Here is a 23412-nt window from a genome sequence, read left to right as displayed (position 1 = left end):
ACTTTAAAACTATTAGGTCTATCTTTTATAGATCCACGATTAACTAGGCGAGGTCTACTTAATATACACGCCGGGTACTATCGCCCTCCCTAATAGCGCCGATAAATAGCTTACTAGGGACTTCGGTACCGCGTCTTTAGTTACTAGCTTTAGTCTTATAAATTCGATTACTAGTATCGGCGTTAGCATCTCGCTAATTATCGGATAACTTATTATCTAACCTCGTCCTTAAGAGTTAGGCCTATAGCTACTCTAGGACCCTATAGCTACTATAATCCTAGGCGCCTTCTTTATAGTTAGGTCTTCTTAATATTCTATTAGCTAGGTTTATACTTCTAGATCGATGGTAGATTATAAAGTAGAAATTTATAAGCTACTTAGCCTATCGAACCTATCGACGATTTAAAACCGTCGTGCTTATAAACCCCTTTAAGTTATAGTAATTAGTTAGTAACTTAATGTTATATATAGTACCTTTAAGATAATATCGCCACTACTTAAACAACTCTACTATTACTAGTAGCTCTTAGTTATAAATAGTATATCTAGTCTTAACGTCGGCTATCTTACACGAGAAGAACGTAACTAGATACTATTAGACCTTTTTAGACTCTATTAGTCTAGGCTAGAAGAGTATACCCGAGATTATAAATCCTAATATATTAGTTTCGACGCGAATAGGTTTAGTTAGATTAAAGTATACTAGTAATAGGGCGGTTATAAATGCTTCTTTAATCTTCTTAAAGGATGTTCTTTCGACCTTAGTTAATTTAATAGATTATAATTTAATATTATGCTGTTTCTATCTACCACGGACTATAATAGATAAGTCGGTAGTAGTAGTATACGTATTAAGTGGTGCGGCTAAACGGGAGAAGTATTTAATAAATTTTCGGTAGTAGTTAGCGAAGCTAATAAAGACACGTATATCTCGAACGGATTTTAGTTTAGACTAGTCCATAATAGTAGTAACTCTATCTCTCTCTATGGTTATACCTTAATTAGTAATAATAAAGCTAAGAAAGTTAATATAGTCCTAATGGAACTCACATTTAGATAGCTTAATATATAGCTTATACTTTTCTAGCCTATCTAGGACTATATATACGTGCTAGATATACTTCTCCTCGTTATCTAAGAAGATAAGAATATTATCTAGGTACACGATATATATCGTGTCGAGTAGGCCTACTAGCGCGTTATTAATATACGCTTAGAAGGTGCCTAGCGCGTTAGTTAGTCTAAAAGGGACCATAGTATACTTAAAGTATTAAAAGTCCTCACACCCTAACGGACCAAACTGGTCAATTCGGGGCAAAACAGCGATTTATATACATTAAACGATAGAGTATACCGAGTATAACAACCTCCGACACACGTGCGTACGTGCAGCGTATAATACGCGACGATACCGACGTATAGAGACACTATATATATACACTCAAAGACTCTTTAATAATACAAGCATAGACTACATCTAATAAACGCCGACACGCCGACCCCCTTTTATTAGTCAAGGGCTACCCTTAACTAATAATCATGGCGGCCTTAGGCACCGACGTACCCCGGCTTCCACCGGGTATACCCCTAACACTAGTACGGTAGAAACAGCCATATAGCGGCATATCCTAGGACGATCAAACCCCCGTCTAATAAACGACGAATAACCAAGGGCGTATAACGCCATAGATAATAGAGACGGAGGGGACCCCGCCCGGGGAGACCCTCCTAGACAAGATTAACTACTAGGTGGCACGTGTAGAGAGGGAAGTCGAGAAGGGAGAAACGGCCCTCCTTAGTATCTTCCGGAACCTTATCCGGAATATTAGGGAGCTCACTATAGGAGTAAAATAGGCGCCGGAATTAGACCCGGAATCCAGACTAGATCGTATAGAGGCTAGCCTATAGAGAATCCAGGAGGGCCTCGCCTAGGGAAAACGCCCTAGCACGTGGGCACAGGTCGCCGCACCCATAAGCGGAATAGCCATGTTAGCTAAAACACCAAGGGCACCCACGGACGGGGCATGTAGTATATAAGTCGCTATCTAGGATAAAGAAGTACTCGTATAAGTCTAGCAAGCGTCCCTAAAGGACATTATAAATAAGATTAACGAATAGAAAGGGATATAGTTAAATGTAGTGGCCGCTAAACTCACCCTAGGAGGTATAGTACTAACTACCACTACTAACACGGCCTAGTAGACTATCTCGCGCGACCCGAACGCGATTAACGATATCTTCCCTAGCGCGTCCGTCCGCGTAACCACGTACCCGATATAGGTATATACCGTCCCCGTCTAAGGACACGTTATTAGAGAAGATAACATCGAGCGAATAGAGCGATCTAACGAACCGAAGTACCCTAGGATTAAGATTGCGAAGGCGTGGTAGAAGAACGTCTAAGGGATCAAGACAAAATCGAAAAAGCACTCTACTATAATAGTAGAGCTTAGGGACCCCGCTCTCGCCTATAGAATAACGTAGAAGGGCTTCCTAGCCGAAGGAGAGCTACTTACGGTAGAACCATGGGATAGAGTATAGGTAATAACGCAATGCTTCAACTATTAGGGATATAGGTACACTAGGCAGAGGTGCTCTTAGAAGACCGCCTATAGGTGGTATAAACAGGGCCATAATACTAAGGAATACCCTTATAAGACGTAGAGCGACGAGACGCGAGACAGGGACACCGCCAAGTGCTCTAACTACGACGGGAAACACCTATTCTAGTCGGTAACGTGCACGAAACGCAAGTAGGTCGTAGAATATATTAACGCGATAAAGACAAGAGAAGCGAGATAGATATACCAAGCCATAAGGCCCTCGCTACCCTCGCTACTATCCCTAACTTTACTTATAAATCCAGTAACCACCCCCCGAAGGGGAGAGGACAACGCGCAATAGCATACTATATAGAGAAAGATAGGCCGACCCTAGGGTATACTCAAAGCCGCTACCGCGCGAGGACAATCACGCCTTAGCGCCACTAACATATAGACTCGAACTTTCCCTAGCACCTAATAAGGGTATAAGACACACTTATCATTATATAGGCGAACGTATAATATAAACGAGAAAACCAAGCGACGCTCCTAGAAGAGATAGAAGCCGTAATAATAGCCATCTAGGAACCATATAAACACTACCAAACCAACAAGCTAACAACACACCTAGGATACTACACCATCTACCCTACGGGCCCGGACAGGAGAGTCATGTTTTATATATATAAGTTAATCCCGCTCTTAGAATGGTCTTACACCGAACGTAATGACCTCCGGATAACGCTACATCTCTAGATAAGCATAGGGCCTATCCACATCTATAACATCTATAATTAATAGCGATCGCTCACGCTAGACGATATACTAGAGGGCACCACGACGCCGGGATAACACATCCTCCTAGGCGACTTTAATCTCCACCATAGGTGGTGGGGAGGCCTAGCCGTCGCGAGAGAAGAACTCAGAGCAAGGGAACTATATATACGGTGCCACGACTTCCTATACCTCCTTACACCCGTGGGGTAGATTACCTAGAGGAAACATAAATAGGACGAGGACGGGTCTACGCTCGACCTTACCCTCGCCACCGAGCACATTAGCCATAGAGTATAGTACTACCGCCCGAGCCGGATATAGACGGACTCCGACCACGAATACATGGAAACCGCAATAGACGTCTCTACTCTTAATGAATAACGTGGAAAATAGCTATAGAAGGACACCGATTAGGATAAATACCTAGAGGACCTAGAATCGGCGATTCTAGACCCCTCTATAGTCGACGTATCTAACGGCCTAGCCATAGATAAGGCCGTGCAAGTCCTCCTTTAAGTATACTAAGTTATAAGAGATAAACACGTGCCATACCAAACGTACAGACCCCTAGAAGCGAGGGGTATACCTTAAATGCGAGAGTATAGAAGAGACGCCCGTAGACTATATACACGTGTATACTATATCCGGATAACCGAGGCGTAGGAAGAGTAGAAGGAAGCAGTGCGATATCGTGATAGGGCCCTCCGTAATAAACGACGAAAGCAATGGCGTACGATTACCGATAAACACACACGGTAAGCCGTAGGGCTATAGCGTATGGTAAAGTAGGCTAAGGGTATAGACGCGCCGACACCGCCGCCACTAATGCCTCCCCTAATATACTAAGAGAGAATATACTCTATAAGCCCGGAGAAGACGGAGATCTTACGTGAAGTTATGTTCCCCCTCCCGGAGCTAGTAGACCTATTAGATATTAATAATACTAAATACCTAGACGTAATTAATATCCCCCAAGAGGTTACCGAGGAGGATATACTTAACACCGTTAAAGCACTCCCGAATAATAAGGCATCTAGACTAGATAGAATACCGAATAGGTGCCTTAAACGTACTATACCAGCTACCCTACCGCTCATTAGTTATATATTTTAAGCATATATTAAGAACGGATACCACCCCCAAAGCTTCCGGGCTACCTATACCGTTATACTCCCGAAACCAGGGAAGAACTCTAACTCCCCGAAAGGATAGAGGCCAATCGCCCTCCTCTTCTATCTCGGGAAGATACTAGAGGCCACGATCGCGAAGAAGATAAGTACCATAGTATAGGAATACAACCTCCTCCTAGCAAACCAGAAGGCGAAGGCTAGAAGCTCCCTAATTACCGCTATCTAACACATCCTCGAAGTCGTCTAGACCGTATGGAAGTAGAGACGTGTAGTAACGCTACTCTCCCTCGACATGGCCGGCGTATTCGATAAAGTAAACCACACGAGACTCATCTATAACTTATAGAAGAGGCGTATACCCGCGTGGATTACGCGGTTTATATAGTCCTTCCTCGCCGAAAGAGTCACCTAGATATATATCCCCGGATATCGAAGTAAGTACGAGAAGACGGCTTACGGCATCCCATAAGAAAGTACTATCTCTCTAATCCTATTCCTCTTCTTTACTATAGACCTCCTCTAGGGAATATAACGCATAGAGGTAGTAGGGTACGTAGACGACATATACCTTCTAGCTATCGATAATAATACTAGCCAAATATATAGACGACTCGAATAAGACCACGGGCGATATATCTAATAGGCAAAGCGCCACGGAGTAAAGTTCGCTCCCGAAAAGTACTAACTCATGTACTTTATTAACCGCCGTGGGAAATAGGCCACTAGGGAAGGCGAGCGACGCCCTAGAATAGACGCCTTCGACGAACCGCCGACATAAAGTATACGCGCACTCGGCGTTATAATCGACAATAAGCTTAAATGGGGACCATAGGTAGCATACGCCGTTTCTAGGGCCCTCTAGGTAGAAGCCGCTATACGACGGATTATAGCCTCCACGTAGAGAACCGCCCGGGATAAGGCACGCTAACTATATATATCTATAGCACGACCCGCCTTTACGTACGGACACGAGTGCTAGTATATAGCCCTTATATAGACTAGGCGAACGAAGCTTAAATCTATATAGAACCGTATACTCCGTCTTATATTAGGCGCATATAAAGCTACTAACACGGTGCTACTACGACGCGAGATAGACGTCATAAGCATATATAACTTCTACTAGACATAGAGGGTGGTATACTTTACTAAATAATAAGTATAGGAACGTGTAGGAAAAGTAGAATATACCTTCGCCGCGCTACGCGCGCGAGTTAGCGTATACTACTAAGCACTCTTATATATAGGCCGGACTTAACTACGGTATAAGTGCCCGATAGAAATAGACTCGAACCGAGTAGCATAAGAGATTAAGGATAACCTAGATACCCTTCTAGACTAATAGAGCCTTTAAGAGCTCGGACGAAGTATACGATTATAGATCTAAGATAAGTAGAAAGAGACACTCCGGGCCCAGTGGGCCTCCTAGTAGGATAGGTACCTAGAGTAGATCTAAGGACCATAGAAGGAGCCGAGTAAATAGATGTATAAAGGGCTTATAAAGGCCTAGGCATCTATACTCCTCTAAGCCCGAACGGGCGCCATAGAACTCCTATACTACCTCTATAAGAGAGGCGTCCCTAACGTGTCTCTATAGTATAAGGCGTGCGGCCGGAGAGGTATAATACGCTACTATCTCGTAATATGCCCCGATCTTCACACGTAAAGGTAGAAGCTTATCTATACGATAAGAACCTCCGATATCGTACGATAGCTTAATAAGTACCCTAAGGACGTCGCCTAGTAGATGATTATACACCTACTACTCCTCTAATTCTAGTGGACCTAGAAATATATGCCGGAAGAGACCCGGTACACGCTGGTAGCAACCCGATATATACCGGAAGAACCCCGGGAGAACCCCGATTATTAGTTAAGGGCAGCCCTTAACTAATAACCTCCGCACCTACACGTGCTACCTAAGGGTAAAATAATAGTAATATAGGCTATAGGCTAATAGGCGTACCCTATAGCTATATACTTAAGACGAAATAGAGGCTTAACGAGATGTAGTTATAGATATAAGGAAGTTTTTCCCTATGGGGTTTCTTCTTACATAGTAGCTTAGACTAGAGGAGGCATAGGCCTATAGAGTACTACTCTACCTAGTTATACAATATTATTATTATTATTATACTTAAAGTATCTATAACGGGTCCTAAAAGCCGTTTTCTATTCGTCGCCTTCCTTAATGCGAAGGCGATAGTAGACGTTACGTAGATCGAGCTTAGTAAAGATCTTTACGTGTCCTAGTCTATTAATAGACTCGGAGATAAGAGATAGTAGGTAATAATTCTTTCGCGTAATATTATTTAGGCTATAGTAGTTAATATATAGACGGAGGCTTCTATCCTTCTTCTTTATAAAGAGGATTAGAGCTCCGGCTAGAGATATACTAGGCCTAATCTATCCTCGCGTAAGGTTCTTTTTGATATATTCTTAAAGGGCTTATAACTTAGGTTCTAAAAGAGGGTAGATAGGTCTATATAGAGGTTACTAGCCGTCTTTAAGATTAATAGTAAGGTTAGTAGATTAGTATTAAGGTAGTTCGGAGAAATCGATCGCTAACGTAATATATTAGTATATTTTATACTAATATAGTAGGTTTTCGTCTACTTTAATACTAAGCTCGCTATTTTACGTAAGTAAGAGTATATAGATAGTAGAGATTGCCTTCTCGTAATCTTTCTAGAATTATTCGTTATTAATAAGCTATACTAGTTTCTATTAAGGTAGATTTATACGCTAGCTAGCTATCTTCTTAAGGAAGTCTAGTTTTAGGTTATATTTCTTAAGCTACGGTATACCTAGGATTATATTAAAGGGACTATCTACTACGATAAAGGTTAAGTAGTAGAGTTTCTATTTCCCTCCGCTATCCTAGATACCGTATTTAATAGTATAGATACCGTATAACTTAATAGGACCGTCGATACCATAGAACATAGTACCTATTAGAGCTTAGATATTAGCGTTAAGTTCTCGTGCTTATTAGGTCGATATAACGTTAGTAGCCGACCTACTATTAAGTATTATAGTCTAATATTATCTATAAGGGACCTTAATAGATCTAGCCTATAGTTTAATATATTATTTAGCGGATTATCCCTCTATTATAGTCGCGTCTATAAGTCGCGAGGGTTTCTCGTAGGCTATTAGTTTTTTATATTCTATACTAGGTAGTTAGGCGCGATATGTTCTAGCTACTAGCACTTATAGTATATAACTAGTTAGTTAGTTATGTTAGCACTTAGTAGCTTCCCTAAACGGTACTTAGGTACTATATAGCCTATTCTACTATAGGTATAGTAAGTAACTTTAGGTTATTTATATAAGTCGGTCCTTGTATCTCGATATATTAATTAGTAGAGAGATCCACGATACGATCCGCGTGGTTTTAAATTTAAGGCGTAGTAGTAGCCTTATAATATCCCGCGAGATCTATTACTAAATTAGTTTTAGTTAGACGATTTTACGTTAGATTAGATCGTTAGAGATAGTCGTGCACTAGCGCGGTATTAATTATTTATTATACGCTAGTATCGCTCTACGAGGTTTATAAGAGCTTAGAGGTCTATAGAGATTATTATTATAAGGTCGAGACGGTCCTTTATATTTAGGGCGAGGGACTATTTAAAGTCGTCACACTATTAAATCATATAATCTTCTTCGGCTTCTCTCTAGAGGGGCCGAAGGTATTTAAGGAGTTATAACGGTAACTAATTATCTCGTTATCGAGTCTCGAAGATATGGCCCTAGGCCTAGTCGCGTCGTTTAGCCCTATCGCTAAAATATTAGAGGAGAAATTTGGTGAACGTGTCCTAGTTATAGATATCCTTAGAATATTTAATTTAGTATACTATCTAACGTTCTAAAGGCGTCGGGTTAAGGTAGTTCTAGGCGAATCTAATTTTATCGCTATCGTTCGTGAATAGATAGAAGAATCGGCTATATTAGTAAGCCTATGCATGGAAACTCTTTCTACTTTTACTATTAAAGTAAGGTAGTTTCTTAGGTCGGGGTAATTGGGATAGTAGTAGACTAGGATAGATCGTTTTAGTTAGTATAGGTCTATATAAATATAGATTAGTTATTACTAGAACTAAAGCGCGTAATATAGCTTTAAGTCTTATAGTATATCCTCGAGCTTCGTCGAGTTCGTGTAGTTATTACTCGAGTTAAACCTATTATTACCTCTCTTTATATAGTCTAGTATATACGTCGTTATAAGGTATAGTTAACGTTAGGTAATTCTAACGGATTAACTCGTTAACGTTAATAAGGTCTAGCCTCGTATTAAGGTTAGGTCTAGTATAGTTCAAACTAGACTAAGATAGAGTATAATAGACTCTATCCTTATATTCTATAATATCTTCTATAGTTATACGGAATATCGTACGAGTTATCGGTGCGATAGTCTATAAGGTATAGTCATTAGTAGGGGTAGTTATAGGTAGACTATTCTTCTCGTTTAGGTTAGGAGAAGGTCTACTATAAGAGGCGGTGCGACGGGTGTTATAACGAGTAGTTAGAGCCATTTCTATGAACTACTATCGTGCTATATAAAGAGAAATCAAAATATAAGGATTATAGACGTAGGATAGTAGTCTAATAGGTCATAGGAGGATTCGGGAATATATTTAAAAGGGTAGTCTACTCTCTTAACGAGGTTAATTCCTAAAGAGTAGGAATTAAGTATGTGCGGCCTACTTATATAGTAGTCTCGCTTATTCTAGCTAGCTTACCCTAGGTCCACCTATTACGGACCGTACTAGACTATAGTATTCTAGTTAAGTCTATCCTAGTGTTAGCCCTAATACTATCTTAGATAATTTAGTACCGATTTCACATATTCTTTATAATTCTATATACTATTAGAGTAAATTAGTATATTATTAAGATAAACTACGTAAATCACGTTAAGTAATTCTATAATAATAATAATAATAATATTATATAACTAGGTAGAGTAGTACTCTATAGGCCTATGCCTTCTCTAGTCTAAGCCACTATGTAAGAAGAAACCCTATAGGGAAAAACTTCCTTATATCTATAACTACATCTCGTTAAACCTCTGTTTCGTCTTAAGTATATAGCTATAGGGTACGCCTATTAGCCTATAGCCTATATTACCGTTATTTCGCCCTTAGATAGCACGTGTAGATACGGAGGTTATTAGTTAAGGGCTGCCCTCGACTAATAATCGGGGTTCTCCCGGGGTTCTTCCGGTATATATTAGGTTACTACCGGCGTATGCCGGGTCTCTTCCGGTATATATTTCCGGGTCTACTAGTACTAGAGGAGTAGTAGATATATAAGTATCTATCGGGAGATATTCTTAGGGTACTTATTAAGCTATTATATAATATCTAAAGTCTTCGTAACGTAGATAAGCTATTACCGTTATATATAGAGGTTAGGGTATATAGCTAGATAGTAGCGTATTATACCTCTCTAGCTATACGCCTTATACTATAGGGAGGTATTAGGAACGCCTCTCTTATAGATATAGTATAGAAGTTCTATAGCGCCCGTTCGGGCTTAGATAAGTATAGATACTTAGGCTTTCGTTAGCCCTTTATATATCTATTTACTCGGTTCCTTCTATAGCCCTCGAATCTACTCTAGGTATCTATCCTACTAGAAGGTCTAGTAGGTACGGAGTGCCTCTTTCTACTTATCTTAAGTCTATAACTATATATTTTTTACGAGTTCTTAAAGGCTCTACTAGTCTAGGAGAGCGTCCGGGTTATCTCGGACTTCTTATACTACTTAGCTAGAGTTAGCTTCTATTAAGCACCTATACCGTATTCGATTCTAGCCTATATATAGAAGTGCGCGGTAATATATACTAATTCGTACACGTAGCGCGGCGAAAGTATATTCTACGTTTCCTATACGTTCCTATACTTATTATTTAGTAAAGTATACTACTCTCTATATCTAGTAGAAGTTATATATACTTATAACGTCTATCTCGTGTCATAGTAGCACCGTATTAGTAGCTTTATATACGCCTAATATAAGACGGAGTATACGGTTCTATATAGATTCGAGCTTTATTCGCCTAGTCTATATAAGGGCCGTATACTAGTACTCGTGTCCGTATATAAAGGCGGGTCGTGCCATAGATATATATAGCTAGCGTGCCTTATCCCGGGCGGTTCTCTATATAGAGGCTATAATCCGTTATATAGTAGCTTCTACCTAGAGGGCTCTAGAGACGGTGTATACTACTTATGGTCCCTATTTAAGCTTGCTATCTAGTATGACTCCGAGCGCGCGCATGCTTTATACTAGTAGTTTATTAAATGCGTCGATTCGGGGGCGTCGTTCGCCTTCCCTAGTTACCTATTTCCCTTAACGGTTAATAAAGTGTATAAGCTGGTATTTCTCCGGGGCGAACTTTACTCTATAGTATTTTATCTACTAGAGGCACCTCTTATAGTTCTATTCTAGTCGTCTATACGTTCGGTTAGTATTATTATTAATAGCTAGGAGGTATATATTATCGGCGTATCCGACTATCTCTATATACTTTATTCCTTAAAGAAGGTCTACTATAAAGAAGAGAAATAGAATTAGAGAGATAGTGCTCCCTTATAGAATACCGTATACCGTCTCTTTATATTCGCTCTAGTATCTAGAGATATATATCTAAGTTATTCTTCCTATAAGGAATAACTATATAAAGCGTATAATCCATTCTAGTATTCGTCTTATCCGGAGGTTATAAATAAGTCTTATGTGGTTTACCTTGTTAAACGCTCCGGCTATATCGAGGGCCTCTAGTTCGGAGTTAGATAACTCCTATAGGTTCGACGTGCTCTATACCATTAGGCCCTACTCCTATTTTCGCCTTATCTTATCCCCTCTAGGCTTATATCTCCGGCTCTACTAGAAGAGGTAACCGAAGCCTCTCCTAGCTAGGTAACTACGAGGTTTACTCCTTAAACTTATAATACTAGCGTACGTGCCTTATAGGCGACACGTTCTATCTCTTTATAAATCGATACGCGCATCCGTTCTCTCGGGCTATATAGTAGTCTCTCTAGCTAGGACGTAATCCTATCTACTTCTAGATATACTAAGGGTTAGAGCCTATTAAAGGGGTAAGGTCCTTAGAGCTAGTAGTTACTACTATATACCACGCCCCGCCTTTAAGTATTACTACTTTTCGGTTTCGCGTTACCTATAAGGATCTCTCTATAATAGGCCGACCGTGTCTTATAGGAGAGTATCCTCTAAATCCCTTACGTATATACGCCTAGGCGACTTAGGTATTCTCTTTCTACTAACCTGACTTATTTCTACTACTCTTAAAGGGTCCCTATAGCTGCCTTCTACCTATATCTATATACTATTATCTATATACTCTAGTATCCTACCTTCTATGGTAGACTATAACATCTCTCGTACGCGGGAGCTACTCTATCTATTAGTAGTAAAGTGGTATCTTGTATCGAGCGAAAGGTCTTAATAGAGTCGTGCTACTAGTAGTCGTACTAGGCGGCTTAATAAACGTAGTTTAATACTATAGGAGAGTTAGCTTTAATAAGTTCTTCTAGTAGTAGTTTCTTAGTTACCCTCGACGTGTTCCTTACGTTCCTAGAGCCGTTTAAGCCTCGAGGTATCCTATCGCGCTACTAGGACCTCCGCTTCGTCTACCTAGTTAGTAAGATAGATTTAGGCCTGCTTTCGACATAGTAGTAGCGCGTTAGGTGGTTTTCTTATCCCTTTATTCTCGTGAACTTCTCTTAACGCGTTAATTAGGGATAGAATGAAAGTATATACTTCCCTAGCTAGGTTATATTAGCGTGGTTTAGTAAGGTAGACGCTCCGCGAAAACTCTTTAACCATCTATCTAGCGACGACTAGGTTGCCATTAACGCCGCTCTAAACCTCTTACTACCTCTATAGAGGCATTGCCTAGCTACGACGACGTGGACGCGGTTCGTGAGGCTTCGTAGCCAACTAGAATATATAAATATTTTTCTATAGCGTAGAGATATTATTCTATAGGTTTTAGAGGTATTATAGTAGTTAAGTAGATATCTAGTTCGGTTATTATAGTACGCTTCTTAACTTAGATAGTACCTTTCTTTTATATTCTCTATCCGTTCTAAGAGTGTTTAGTATAAATATAGCTAAATATTTCTAGGTTATTACAGATAGTAGCTATACTTCCTTCTATATATTCTATTAATTATAGAATTATAAGTCTAGGTATTATTCTCTAAATAAAATATATTATACTTTAGTAGAAAAGAGTAGAGGATTATTAAGGAAGTACTTTTCGTAGTCTCTCTTCTAGTCTTTCTACTCCTTTTAGTTCTTCTCTATAAATATAGTTAGGTCTTTAGATTTTAGTATATCTAGAGAAGGAGTAGGGTAAATCGGTAATGAAGCGGCTAGGAGTATAGTAGATTATTATAACTCTAATAGTAGGTAAACTAATTCCGCCTAAATTAGTATAGAAAGTTATCTATCTACTATTATTCGGCGTAGTTCTTTAAGAGACTCCTTAAGTTCTTATCTCTTTATAAGGAGTTTCGCGCGTTCTATCTATTCTTTAAGAGTTTAAATCTCTTAAGTCTAATTTATAACGTATTCTTAAAGTTTAGTAATAGTTTATTATAATACCTTACGTGGCTCCGCTATAACTTATTATCTAGCTTTATATTATTAGAAGTTACTTAGTATATCTACTATTTCTTCGTCTAAAAGCTCCGTGATTTAGTCTAATATCTCTACTTCTTAGTTAGAAATAGCTAGGATTAATACTAATTATAGAGGATCCCTATTATTTAATATAGTATTACTTATCCCTATAGTAGATCGTGTTAACCTTCTTAGTTCTAGTTAGACTATCTTAACTATAGTACTATATAGAGAGTAATTCGAATATAAGAATAGAGTTATTAGATAGTAGTATAGTTAGATAGGAAAACTATTTAAACTTTACTTTTACATCCCCAAGAGGCTAACTTAGTCCATTCAGGGTAATATAGCGAGATATACACCTTAATCGATAGAGTATACCGAGTATACTAACTACTACTATACGCACGTACGTATAGCGTCGAAACTAAGACGTTATCGCCGTGTAAAGATATATATATACCCTCTTAAAATCCTTACGGAGATAGAGGCACGGACTACGCTACTAGAATACTAATATGCTAACCCCCTTTTATTAGTTAAGGGTAGCCCTTAACTAATAAATATAGCGGCCTTAGGCACCGATATACCCCGGTATATACTAGATATACCCCCACCGGTATAATAGAAAAGGCCATATAGCGATATTACTAAGGGTAACTATACACCTATCTAAAACGTAGAACATATCTAAAGGCGCACGCCGCCATAGATAGACGGAATAAAGGGGACCCCGAGAGGGGAAACCCTCCTAGATTATATTAACTACTAGGTAGTATATATAGAGAAGGAAGCCGGAGAGGGCTAGAAGACCCTTCTATATATATTCTAGGACCTTATCCGGAATCTAAAGGGAATTATAGAGGAGGAGAAGAAGATATAACTAGGAGGACCGAAGGATAGGCTCGACTAAATAGAGGCTAGCCTACGTAGAATCTAGGAGGAACTTACTTAAGGTAAGCGCCCTAGTATATAGATATAAATAGTAGTAATACCGGAGGCTATACTACGGGCCCCCCGGACCAGCGACGTGGTATATAGTATATACGTCGTAATCTAGGATAAGAATACCCTAGTATAGGTCTAGCAAGTATCCCTAAAGGATATAGTAAGTAAGATTAACGAATAAAAGGGAATATAGTTAAACGTTATTATTACTAAACTTACGCTAGAAGGAGTAGTACTTACCACGATAATAAATATCGCGTAGTAGACTATCTCGCGCGATCCGAACGCGATTAGTAGCATCTTTCTAGACGCCTCTATTAGGGCGGCCATATACCCGATATAGATATACTCTATATCTATAAGCGGATAGGTTATTAGAGAAGAGGATATTACGCGGATAGAATAGTTAAACGGGCGAAAATACCTAGGGATTAAGATTATAAGAGCATAGTAGAAGAATATATAAGGGATTAAAACTAGATTAAAGGCATACTCTACTATAATAGTAGAGCTTAAGGACCCCGCCCTCGCGCATTAAATTACGTAAGAGGGATTCCTAGCGGAAGGGGAGCTTCTTATAGTAGAACCATAGGATAGAGTATAGGCGATAATATAGTGCTTTAACTATTAGAGATACGGGTATACGGTATAGCAGTGCTCCTAAAAGACTAGATATAGGTGGTATTAATAAGAATATAGTACCTAGGAGTGCCCCTACGGAATATAAGGAGAGGGCTAAAGAGATAGGGATATGGCGAAGTACTCTAACTACAATAGTAAGTACCCGTCGTGGTCGGCTACGTGCGCGAAACGTAAATAGATTACTAAATATATCCACTTAATCCGGATGAAGGGAGTAAGGTAGCTATAAATAATACGACCTACTACCGTTCCTCTCTTTACTATAATACTACTACTATAGACTACCTCCTTATAAGGAAGCGGTTAGGAATAGTAAACTATCCCGAGAAAGCTAATAATAGGACAGCCCTAAGGAATTACTAAGGCCGCCGCCGTACGAGGATAGTCGCGTCTTAGAGAAATAAATATATAGGTCTATATATTCCCTAGCACCTAATAAGAGACCAAGATATACTCCTAATTATATAGGTAAACGTATAGTATAAACGTAAGAACCAGGCGATACTCCTTAAGGAGACCGGAGCTATAATACTCGCTATATAGGAGCTATATAAATACTACCAGACGAATAAACCAATAACATACCTAGAATATTATATAATACACCCCCTAGGACCGGAGAGGAGAGTCCTCGTCTATATCTATAAGTCTATTCTACTCTTATTATAGTCGTATACTAAACGGGATAATCTCCGGATAATACTATACCTCTAGATAAATATCGGACCCCTCTATATATATAATATATATAATTAGAACTAATCGCTTTAGGCGGATAATATGCTTAAGGGTACTACCGAGCTAGGATAACATATCCTCCTAGGAGACTTTAACCTCTATTATAGCTAGTAGGGTAGACTAACCGTCACCCGCGAAGAGCTTCGAGCTAGAGAACTATACACCCGATACCACGGCTTTCTATACCTTCTTATACTAGTAGGATAGATTATCTAGCGAAAATATAAATAAGATAAGGGCGGATCCATACTCGACCTTACCCTAGCCACTAGACATATTTATAATAGGACTTAATACTACCGCCCAAGCCTTATATAGATAGACTCCGACTATAAATATATGGAGACCGTAATAGATGTATCCACCCCTTAAGACTAACGAGGGCGATAGCTATAGAAGGATACTAACTAGGAAAAGTACCTAAAGGACCTGGAATCGACGATCCTAGACCCGTCTATAGTCGACGTATCTAATGGCCCGGCCATTAACCAGGCCGTGAATACACTCCTATAGGCGTACTAGAGAGTAAGAGATAAACACGTGCCGTACCGAATATATAGACCCCTAGACCCGAAAAGTATACCTTAAGTACGAGAGCATAGGCGAGAAGTCTAGAGATTATATATACGTGTATACTATAACTAGATATCTAAAGCGTAGGATAAATAGAGAGAGGCGAGAAGATAACGAGATAAGGTCCTCCGTAACGAGCGATATAAATAGTAGTATATAGTCACGGATAGATATACACGTAATACTACTAGACTATGGCATATGGTAAAATGGGCCAAAAGCACCGCCTCCCCGACACCTATACTACTTATACCCCCTCTTATATATTAAGAAAAGACGTACTCCACGAGCCTCGAGAAAATAGAGATCCTACGAGAGGTTATGTTCCCTCTCCTAGAACCTATAGACCTATTAGATATTAACGGCACGGAATACCTAGAAGCCGTGAGTATCCCTAGAGAAATCACGGATAATAATATACTCGGCGCTATTAAGACACTCCCGAATGATAAAGCGCCCGGGCTAGATAGAATTCCGAATTAATACCTTAAGAGGACCATATAGGCGACCTTACTAATTATAGGCTATATATTCCGAGCGTGCGCCTATATAGGATACCACCTATAGAGCTTCCGAACTATATACACGGTTATACTCCTAAAACTAGGGAAGAGCCTAAACACGCTAAAGGGATGGAGGCCGATTACCCTCCTCTTCTACCTTAGTAAGGTACTAGAAGCTACGATTACTAAGAAGATAAGTATAGTAGTATAGGTACACGGCCTTCTCCTAGTAAACTAGAAGGCGAAGGTAGGAAGCTCCCTAATTATAGCTATTTAATATATCCTCGAGGTTATCTAGACTATATAGAAATAAGGACGAGTCGTTATGCTACTCTCCCTAGATATAGTAGGGGCGTTTAATAAGGTAAACTATATAAGACTTATCTATAACCTCCGGATAAGGCGAATACCTAAGTAGATTATATGATTTATATAGTCCTTTCTCGCGTAAAGGACTACTTAAATATATATCCCTGGATACCGAAGCGAATATAAGGAGACGGTATATGGCATCCCGTAAGGGAGCACTATCTCCCCGATCCTCTTCCTCTTCTTTATAGTAGACCTCCTTTAGAGAATAGAATATATAGAGGTAGTCGGATACGCGGACGATATATACCTCCTTACGGTCGATAGTAGTACTAGTAGAACATGTATACGACTCGAATGAGACTATAAGAAATGCGTCTAGTGGGTAAAGCGCCACGGAGTAAAATTCGCACCTAAAAAATACTAGCTTATATACTTTATTAACTACTATAGAGGATAGGCTACTAGGGAGGGGGCACGTCGCCCCTAAATCGACGCCTTTATAGAACCACTAGTATAGAGTATACGAGCACTCGGCGTTATAATCGATAATAAGCTAAAATAGGGACTATAGGTGGCACACGCCGTCTCTAGAGCCCTCTAGGTAGAAACCGCTATATACTAGATTACGGCATCCACGTAGGGAATAGCCCGGGATAAGGCGAGATAGCTATACGTCTCCCTAGCACGCCTAGCCTTTATATACGGACACGAGTGCTAGTACACAGCCCTTATATAAGCTTAGCGGGTAAAGCTTAAGTCTATATAAAACCGTATACTCCGCCTTATCTCCGGCGTATATAAAGCTACTAACATAACGCTCCTCCGACGCGAGATAAACGTAATAAGTATATAGGACTTCTACTAGATATAGAGACTTATATACTTTACTAAATAATAAGTATAAGAACGTAGAGGAGATAGGGTATATACCTTCGCCGTACTACGCACACATATCCACGCGTATTACTAGGCCCTCCCTACTATAGGATAAACTCGAGTATAATATAAATACTATATAGAGGCGGACTTAAGCTAGACCGCGTAGGAGGTTCGAAATAATCTAGATACCGTCCTGAGCTAATAGAGCCCTAAGGAGCTTAGCCGCGTTATATAGTCGTGGATCTAGGATAAATAGAGGGAGGTACTTAAAGCCTAGTGGGCCTCCTAATAGGATAGGTATCTAGAATAGATCTAAGGGCCTTAGAAGGAACCGAGTAAATAGATGTATAAAGGGCTTACGAAGGCCTAAGCATCTATACTCCTCTAAGCCTAAACAGGCGCTATAGATCTTCTATATTACCTCTACTAGAGAGGCGTCCTAGATATATCTCCCTAGTGCGAGGACTACGGCCGGAGAGGTATAATACGCCACTACCTCGCGACGTACTCTAGCCTCTATACCCTAAGATAAGCCCTCGTCCGTATAACGAGAATCTCCGATATTATATAATAGCTTAATAAGTACCCTAAGGACGTCGCCTAATAGATGCTCGTACATCTTCCTCTCCTCTAGTTCTAGTAGACCCGCGTATATATACCGGAAGAAGCCCGATATATACTAGAAGAACCCTAGTATACGTCGGAAGAACCCTAGGAGAACCGCGATTATTAGTTAAGGGCAGCCCTTAACTAATAATCTCCGTATCTACACGTGCTACCTAAGGGTAAACTATTATAATATAGGCTATAGGCCTATGAGTAGCCTCTAGGGCTATATATATATAAAGAACGAGAGGATAGATAGAGCGTAGTCATGGATATAAGGGAGTTTTTCCTATTCGTAGGTTTCTTCTTATATAGTAGCTTAGACTAGAGGAGGCATGCGCCTATAGAGTGGTACTCTACCTAGTTTACTAATATTATTATTATTATATTAAATAATAGGGATCCTCTATAATTAGTATTAATTCTAGCGGAAAAAAACTTCTTACACCCTAACGGACTAAACTGGTCAATTCGGGGCAAAACAGCGATTTACATATATTAAATAATAGAGTATACTAAGTATAACAACCTCTAACATACGTACGTACATATAGCGTATAATACACGATAATACTAATATATAGAGATACTATATATATATACTCGAAGACTCTTCGATAACACGAGTATAGACTATATCTAATAAACGCTAATACGCCGACCCCCTTTTATTAGTTAAGGGCTACCCTTAACTAATAACTATAGCGGCCTTAGGCATCGTAATACCCCGGTATACGCTAGATATACCCCTACTAGTACGGTAGAAACGGCTATATAGCGACATTAATATAGATAGCTAGACACCTATCTAAAATATAGGAACTAACTAAGGGTGCGAAGCGCTATAGATAACCTAGACTAAGGGGACCCCGAGAGGGGAGACCCTCCTAGATAAAATTAAATACTAGGTAATACGTGTAGAGAGGGACGCCGAGAAGGGAAAGAAGACCCTCCTTTATATATTCCAGGACCTTATCCGGAATCTAAGAGAAATTATAGAGGAAGAAAGGAAGTCGCCACGAGAGGAATCTAGTAGTAGGCTCGACCGAATAGAAGCTAGCCTACGGAGAATCTAGAAAGAGCTATTCTAAGGTAAGCGCCCTAACACGTAGGCTTAGATTATAGTAATACCCGGAGCCACTATACTAAGGACTACTAGGACTATAGATAGAGTATATAGTATACGTATTATAATCTAGGATAAGGACATACTAGCGTAGGTCTAATAGGTATCCCTAAAGGAAATTATAAATAAGATTAATAAATAGAAAGGAATATAGTTAAGCGTCGTGGCTACTAAAGTTACGCTAGGTAGAGTAGTACTTACTACTATAATAAATACTATATAGTAAAATATCTCACGAGATCCGAACGTGATAGATAGTATCTTCCCCGGCGCGTCTATTAGGGTAGCTATATACCTAATTATAGTATATATAGTACCCGTGCGGGGATAGGCTATCGGAGCGGAGGATATTACGTGTATAGAATAATCTAATACGCGAAAATACCTAGGGATTAAGATTATAAAAGCGTAGTAGAAGAACCTATAGGCGATTAAGACGACGGCGAAAAAACACTCTACTATAATTATAGAGCTCCGAGACCCCGCCCTCGTATAATATATTATATAGAAGGGATTTCTAATAGAAGGAGAGCTCCTTAAGGCCGAGCTATAGAATAGAGTATAGGTAATAATATAGTACTTTAACTATTAAGGGTATAGATATACTATATAAAGGTACTTATAGAAGAGTAAGTGCGGATAGTACCGTAGGGACCATACTACCTAGGAGTACCCTTATAAACCGCGAGGAGACGGACCAAGAAATAGAGACATAGTATAGTGTTTAAACTACGACGGGAAATATCCGTTATAGTCGTTAACGTGTATAAAACGTAAAGAGGTTATAGAATATATTCGTACGATAAAAGCGAGAGGCGCGAGATAGTTATAGAATATAATACCTACCACGGGCCCTTCCTTTATAATACCCCTAATCTCCCCTCCGGAAGGTAGTTAGGCGGGATAGTAGACTATTCTAAAGACGATAGAATAACTAAAAGGCATAGTTAAAGCCGCTACCGCGTGAGGATAGTCGCGCCTCTAAGGAATAAGTATATAGATATATATACTCCCTAGTACCTAATAAGAGACTAGAATATACTCCGAATTATATAGGTAAACGTATAATATAAAAGAGAGAACTAGGCGACGCTCCTTAAAGAGACCGGGGCTATAATACTCGCTATCTAGGAACCCTATAAATACTACTAGACGAGTAAACTAACTATACACCCCGGATACTATACTATATACCCTCTAGGACTAGAAAGATAAGTCCTCTTCTATATTTATAGGTTAATACTACTCTTATTATAGTTATATACTAAGCGTAATAACCTTAGGATAATACTATATCTATAAATAGATATAGGCCCCCTATATATATATAACATATATAACTAATAACGTATACTTATACTAGACGAGATGCTCGAGGGTACTACGGAACTAGGGTAATACATCCTCCTAGGAGACTTTAACCTCTACTACTAATAGTAGGGAGGCCTAGCCGTGGTTAGGGAAGAACTTAGAGTAAGGGAACTACGCACCCGCTACGACGACTTCCTATACCTACTTATATCTATAGAATAAGTTATATAGAAAAAATATAAATAGGACGAAGACGGGTCTACGCTTAACCTTACCTTCGCTACGGAGTATATTAGTTACCGGATCTAATACTACCGCCTAGGCTAGGTATAGACGGATTCCGACTATAAATATATGGAAACCGTAATAAACGTGTATACCCCGAATAAATAACGGGGACGATAGATATAGAAGGACACTAACTAGAAAAAGTATCTAAAGGACCTGGAATCGGCGATTCTAGATCCCTCTATAGTCGATATATCTAACGACCTAGCTATAGACCAGGCTGTATAGATACTTCTATAAATATACTAGAATATAAGAAATAAACACGTACTATACCGAATATACCGGCCCCTAGAAGTAAAGGGGATTCCTTAAGTACGGGAAAGTAGATAAGACGCCCGAAGGCTATATAGACGCGTATACCGTATAAGAATACCCGAGTCGTAGGAAGAATAGAAGGAAGTAATATAATAATATAATAAAGTTCTCCGTAACGAAAGGCGTAAATAGTAGTATATAATTACTAGTTAATAGATATGATACGTAATAGGGCTATAGCGCATGGCGAAATAGGCTAAGGGCGTAGATACTCCGATACCCCCGCTACTTATACCTCCCCTAATATATTAGGGGAGAATATACTCCACGGGCCTTAAGAAAACTAAGGCCCTATAGGAGGCTATGTTCCCTCTCCCGGAACTAGTAGATCTATTAGACGTTCACGGCGCCGAATACCTATATATAGTAGATATCCCCGAAGAAGTTACGGAGGAAGATATACTTAATATTATTAAGATACTTCTAAATGATAAAGCATCCGGACCAGATGGAATTCTAAATCGATGCCTAAAAAGTACTATAAAAGTAACCCTACCGCTTATTACTTATATATTCTAAGTATACGTCACGTAGGGGTACTACCCCTAGAGCTTCCGAGTCGCCTATACTATTATACTCCCGAAACTAGGAAAGAGCTCTAACTCCCTAAAGGGATAGAGACTAATCGCCCTTCTCTTCTACCTAGGTAATATACTAGAGGCTATAATAGTAAAGAAGATAAGTACCGCGGTATAGGAATATAATCTCCTCCCTCCGAACTAGAAGATAAAGATAGATAGCTCCCTAATAATAGCTATCTAATATATTATTAAAGTTATCTAGGCCGTATAGAAATAGGGACGGGTAGTATCGCTCCTCTCCCTCGATATAGCCGGAGCGTTTAATAAGGTAAACTATATAAGACTTATTTATAACCTCCGGATAAGACGAATACTAGAATAGATTATACGCTTTATATAGTTATTTCTTATAGAAAGAATAACTTAGATATATATCTCTAGATACTAGAGCGAATATAAAGAGACGGTATACGGCATCCTATAAGGGAGTACTATCTCTCCAATCCTATTTCTCTTCTTTACAATAGACCTTCTTTAAGGAATAAAGTATATAGAGATAGTTAGATACGCCGATAATATATACCTCCTAGCTATTAATAATAATACCAACTAAATATATAGACGACTAGAATAGGACTATAAGAGGTGCCTCTAGTAGGTAAAACGCTACGGAGTAAAGTTCGCCCTAGAGAAATACTAGCTCATGTACTTTATTAATTATTAAGGGAAATAGATAACTAGAGAAGGTAAATAACGCCTCTAAATCGATATATTTAACGAACTACTAGTATAAAGTATATGCGCGCTTAGAGTTATACTAGATAGTAAGCTTAAATAGAGACTATAAGTGGTATACGCCGTCTCTAGGGCCCTCTAGATAGAAGCCGCTATACGACGGATTATAGCCTCTATATAGGGAACCACCCGGGATAAGGCACGCTAGCTATATATATCTATAGCACGACCCGCCTTCACGTATGGACACGAGTACTAGTATATAGTTCTTATATAGACTAGGCGAATAAAGCTCGAATCTATATAGAACCGTATACTCCGTCTTATATTAGGCGTATATAAAGCTACTAACACGGTGCTACTACGACGCGAGATAGACGTTATAAGTATATATAACTTCTACTAGACATAGAGGGTGGTATACTTTACTAAATAATAAGTATAGAAACGTATAGGAAACGTAGAATATACTTTCGCCGCGCTACGTGTACGAATTAGTATATATTACCGCGTACTCCTATATATAGGCCGGAATTAAATACGGTATAGGTACTTAATAGAAGCCGACTCTAGCTAAGTAGTATAAGAAGTCCGAGATAACCTAGACGCTCTTCTAGACTAGTAGAGCCTTTAAGAACTCATGAAAAATATACGGTCGTGGACTTAAGATAAGTAGAAAGAGGCACTCTGTACCTACTAGACCTTCTAGTAGAATAGATATCTAGAGTAGATTCGAGGGCCATAGAAGGAACTAAGTAAATAGATATATAAAGGGCTAACGAAAGCCTAAGTATCTATACT

General features: G+C 39.2%; 1 protein-coding gene across 1 annotated transcript; it reads left to right on the top strand.

The window, feature by feature from the left end:
- Positions 1-16306: 16306 nt before the first annotated feature.
- On the top strand, positions 16307-16495 carry EJ05DRAFT_445816 (uncharacterized protein; the record flags this gene model as incomplete). The annotated part of the gene is made up of 1 exon (XM_033742198.1): positions 16307-16495. A coding segment is annotated over one exon (189 nt), but the record flags the coding sequence as incomplete, so codon positions are not given.
- Positions 16496-23412: the final 6917 nt, after the last annotated feature.

Source organism: Pseudovirgaria hyperparasitica, assembly GCF_010093815.1.
Source record: "Pseudovirgaria hyperparasitica strain CBS 121739 unplaced genomic scaffold EJ05scaffold_25, whole genome shotgun sequence".
NCBI lineage: Eukaryota > Fungi > Ascomycota > Dothideomycetes > Acrospermales > Acrospermaceae > Pseudovirgaria > Pseudovirgaria hyperparasitica.
Note: the sequence above shows the minus strand (reverse complement) of the source record. Positions and strands in the feature narration are given on the sequence as shown.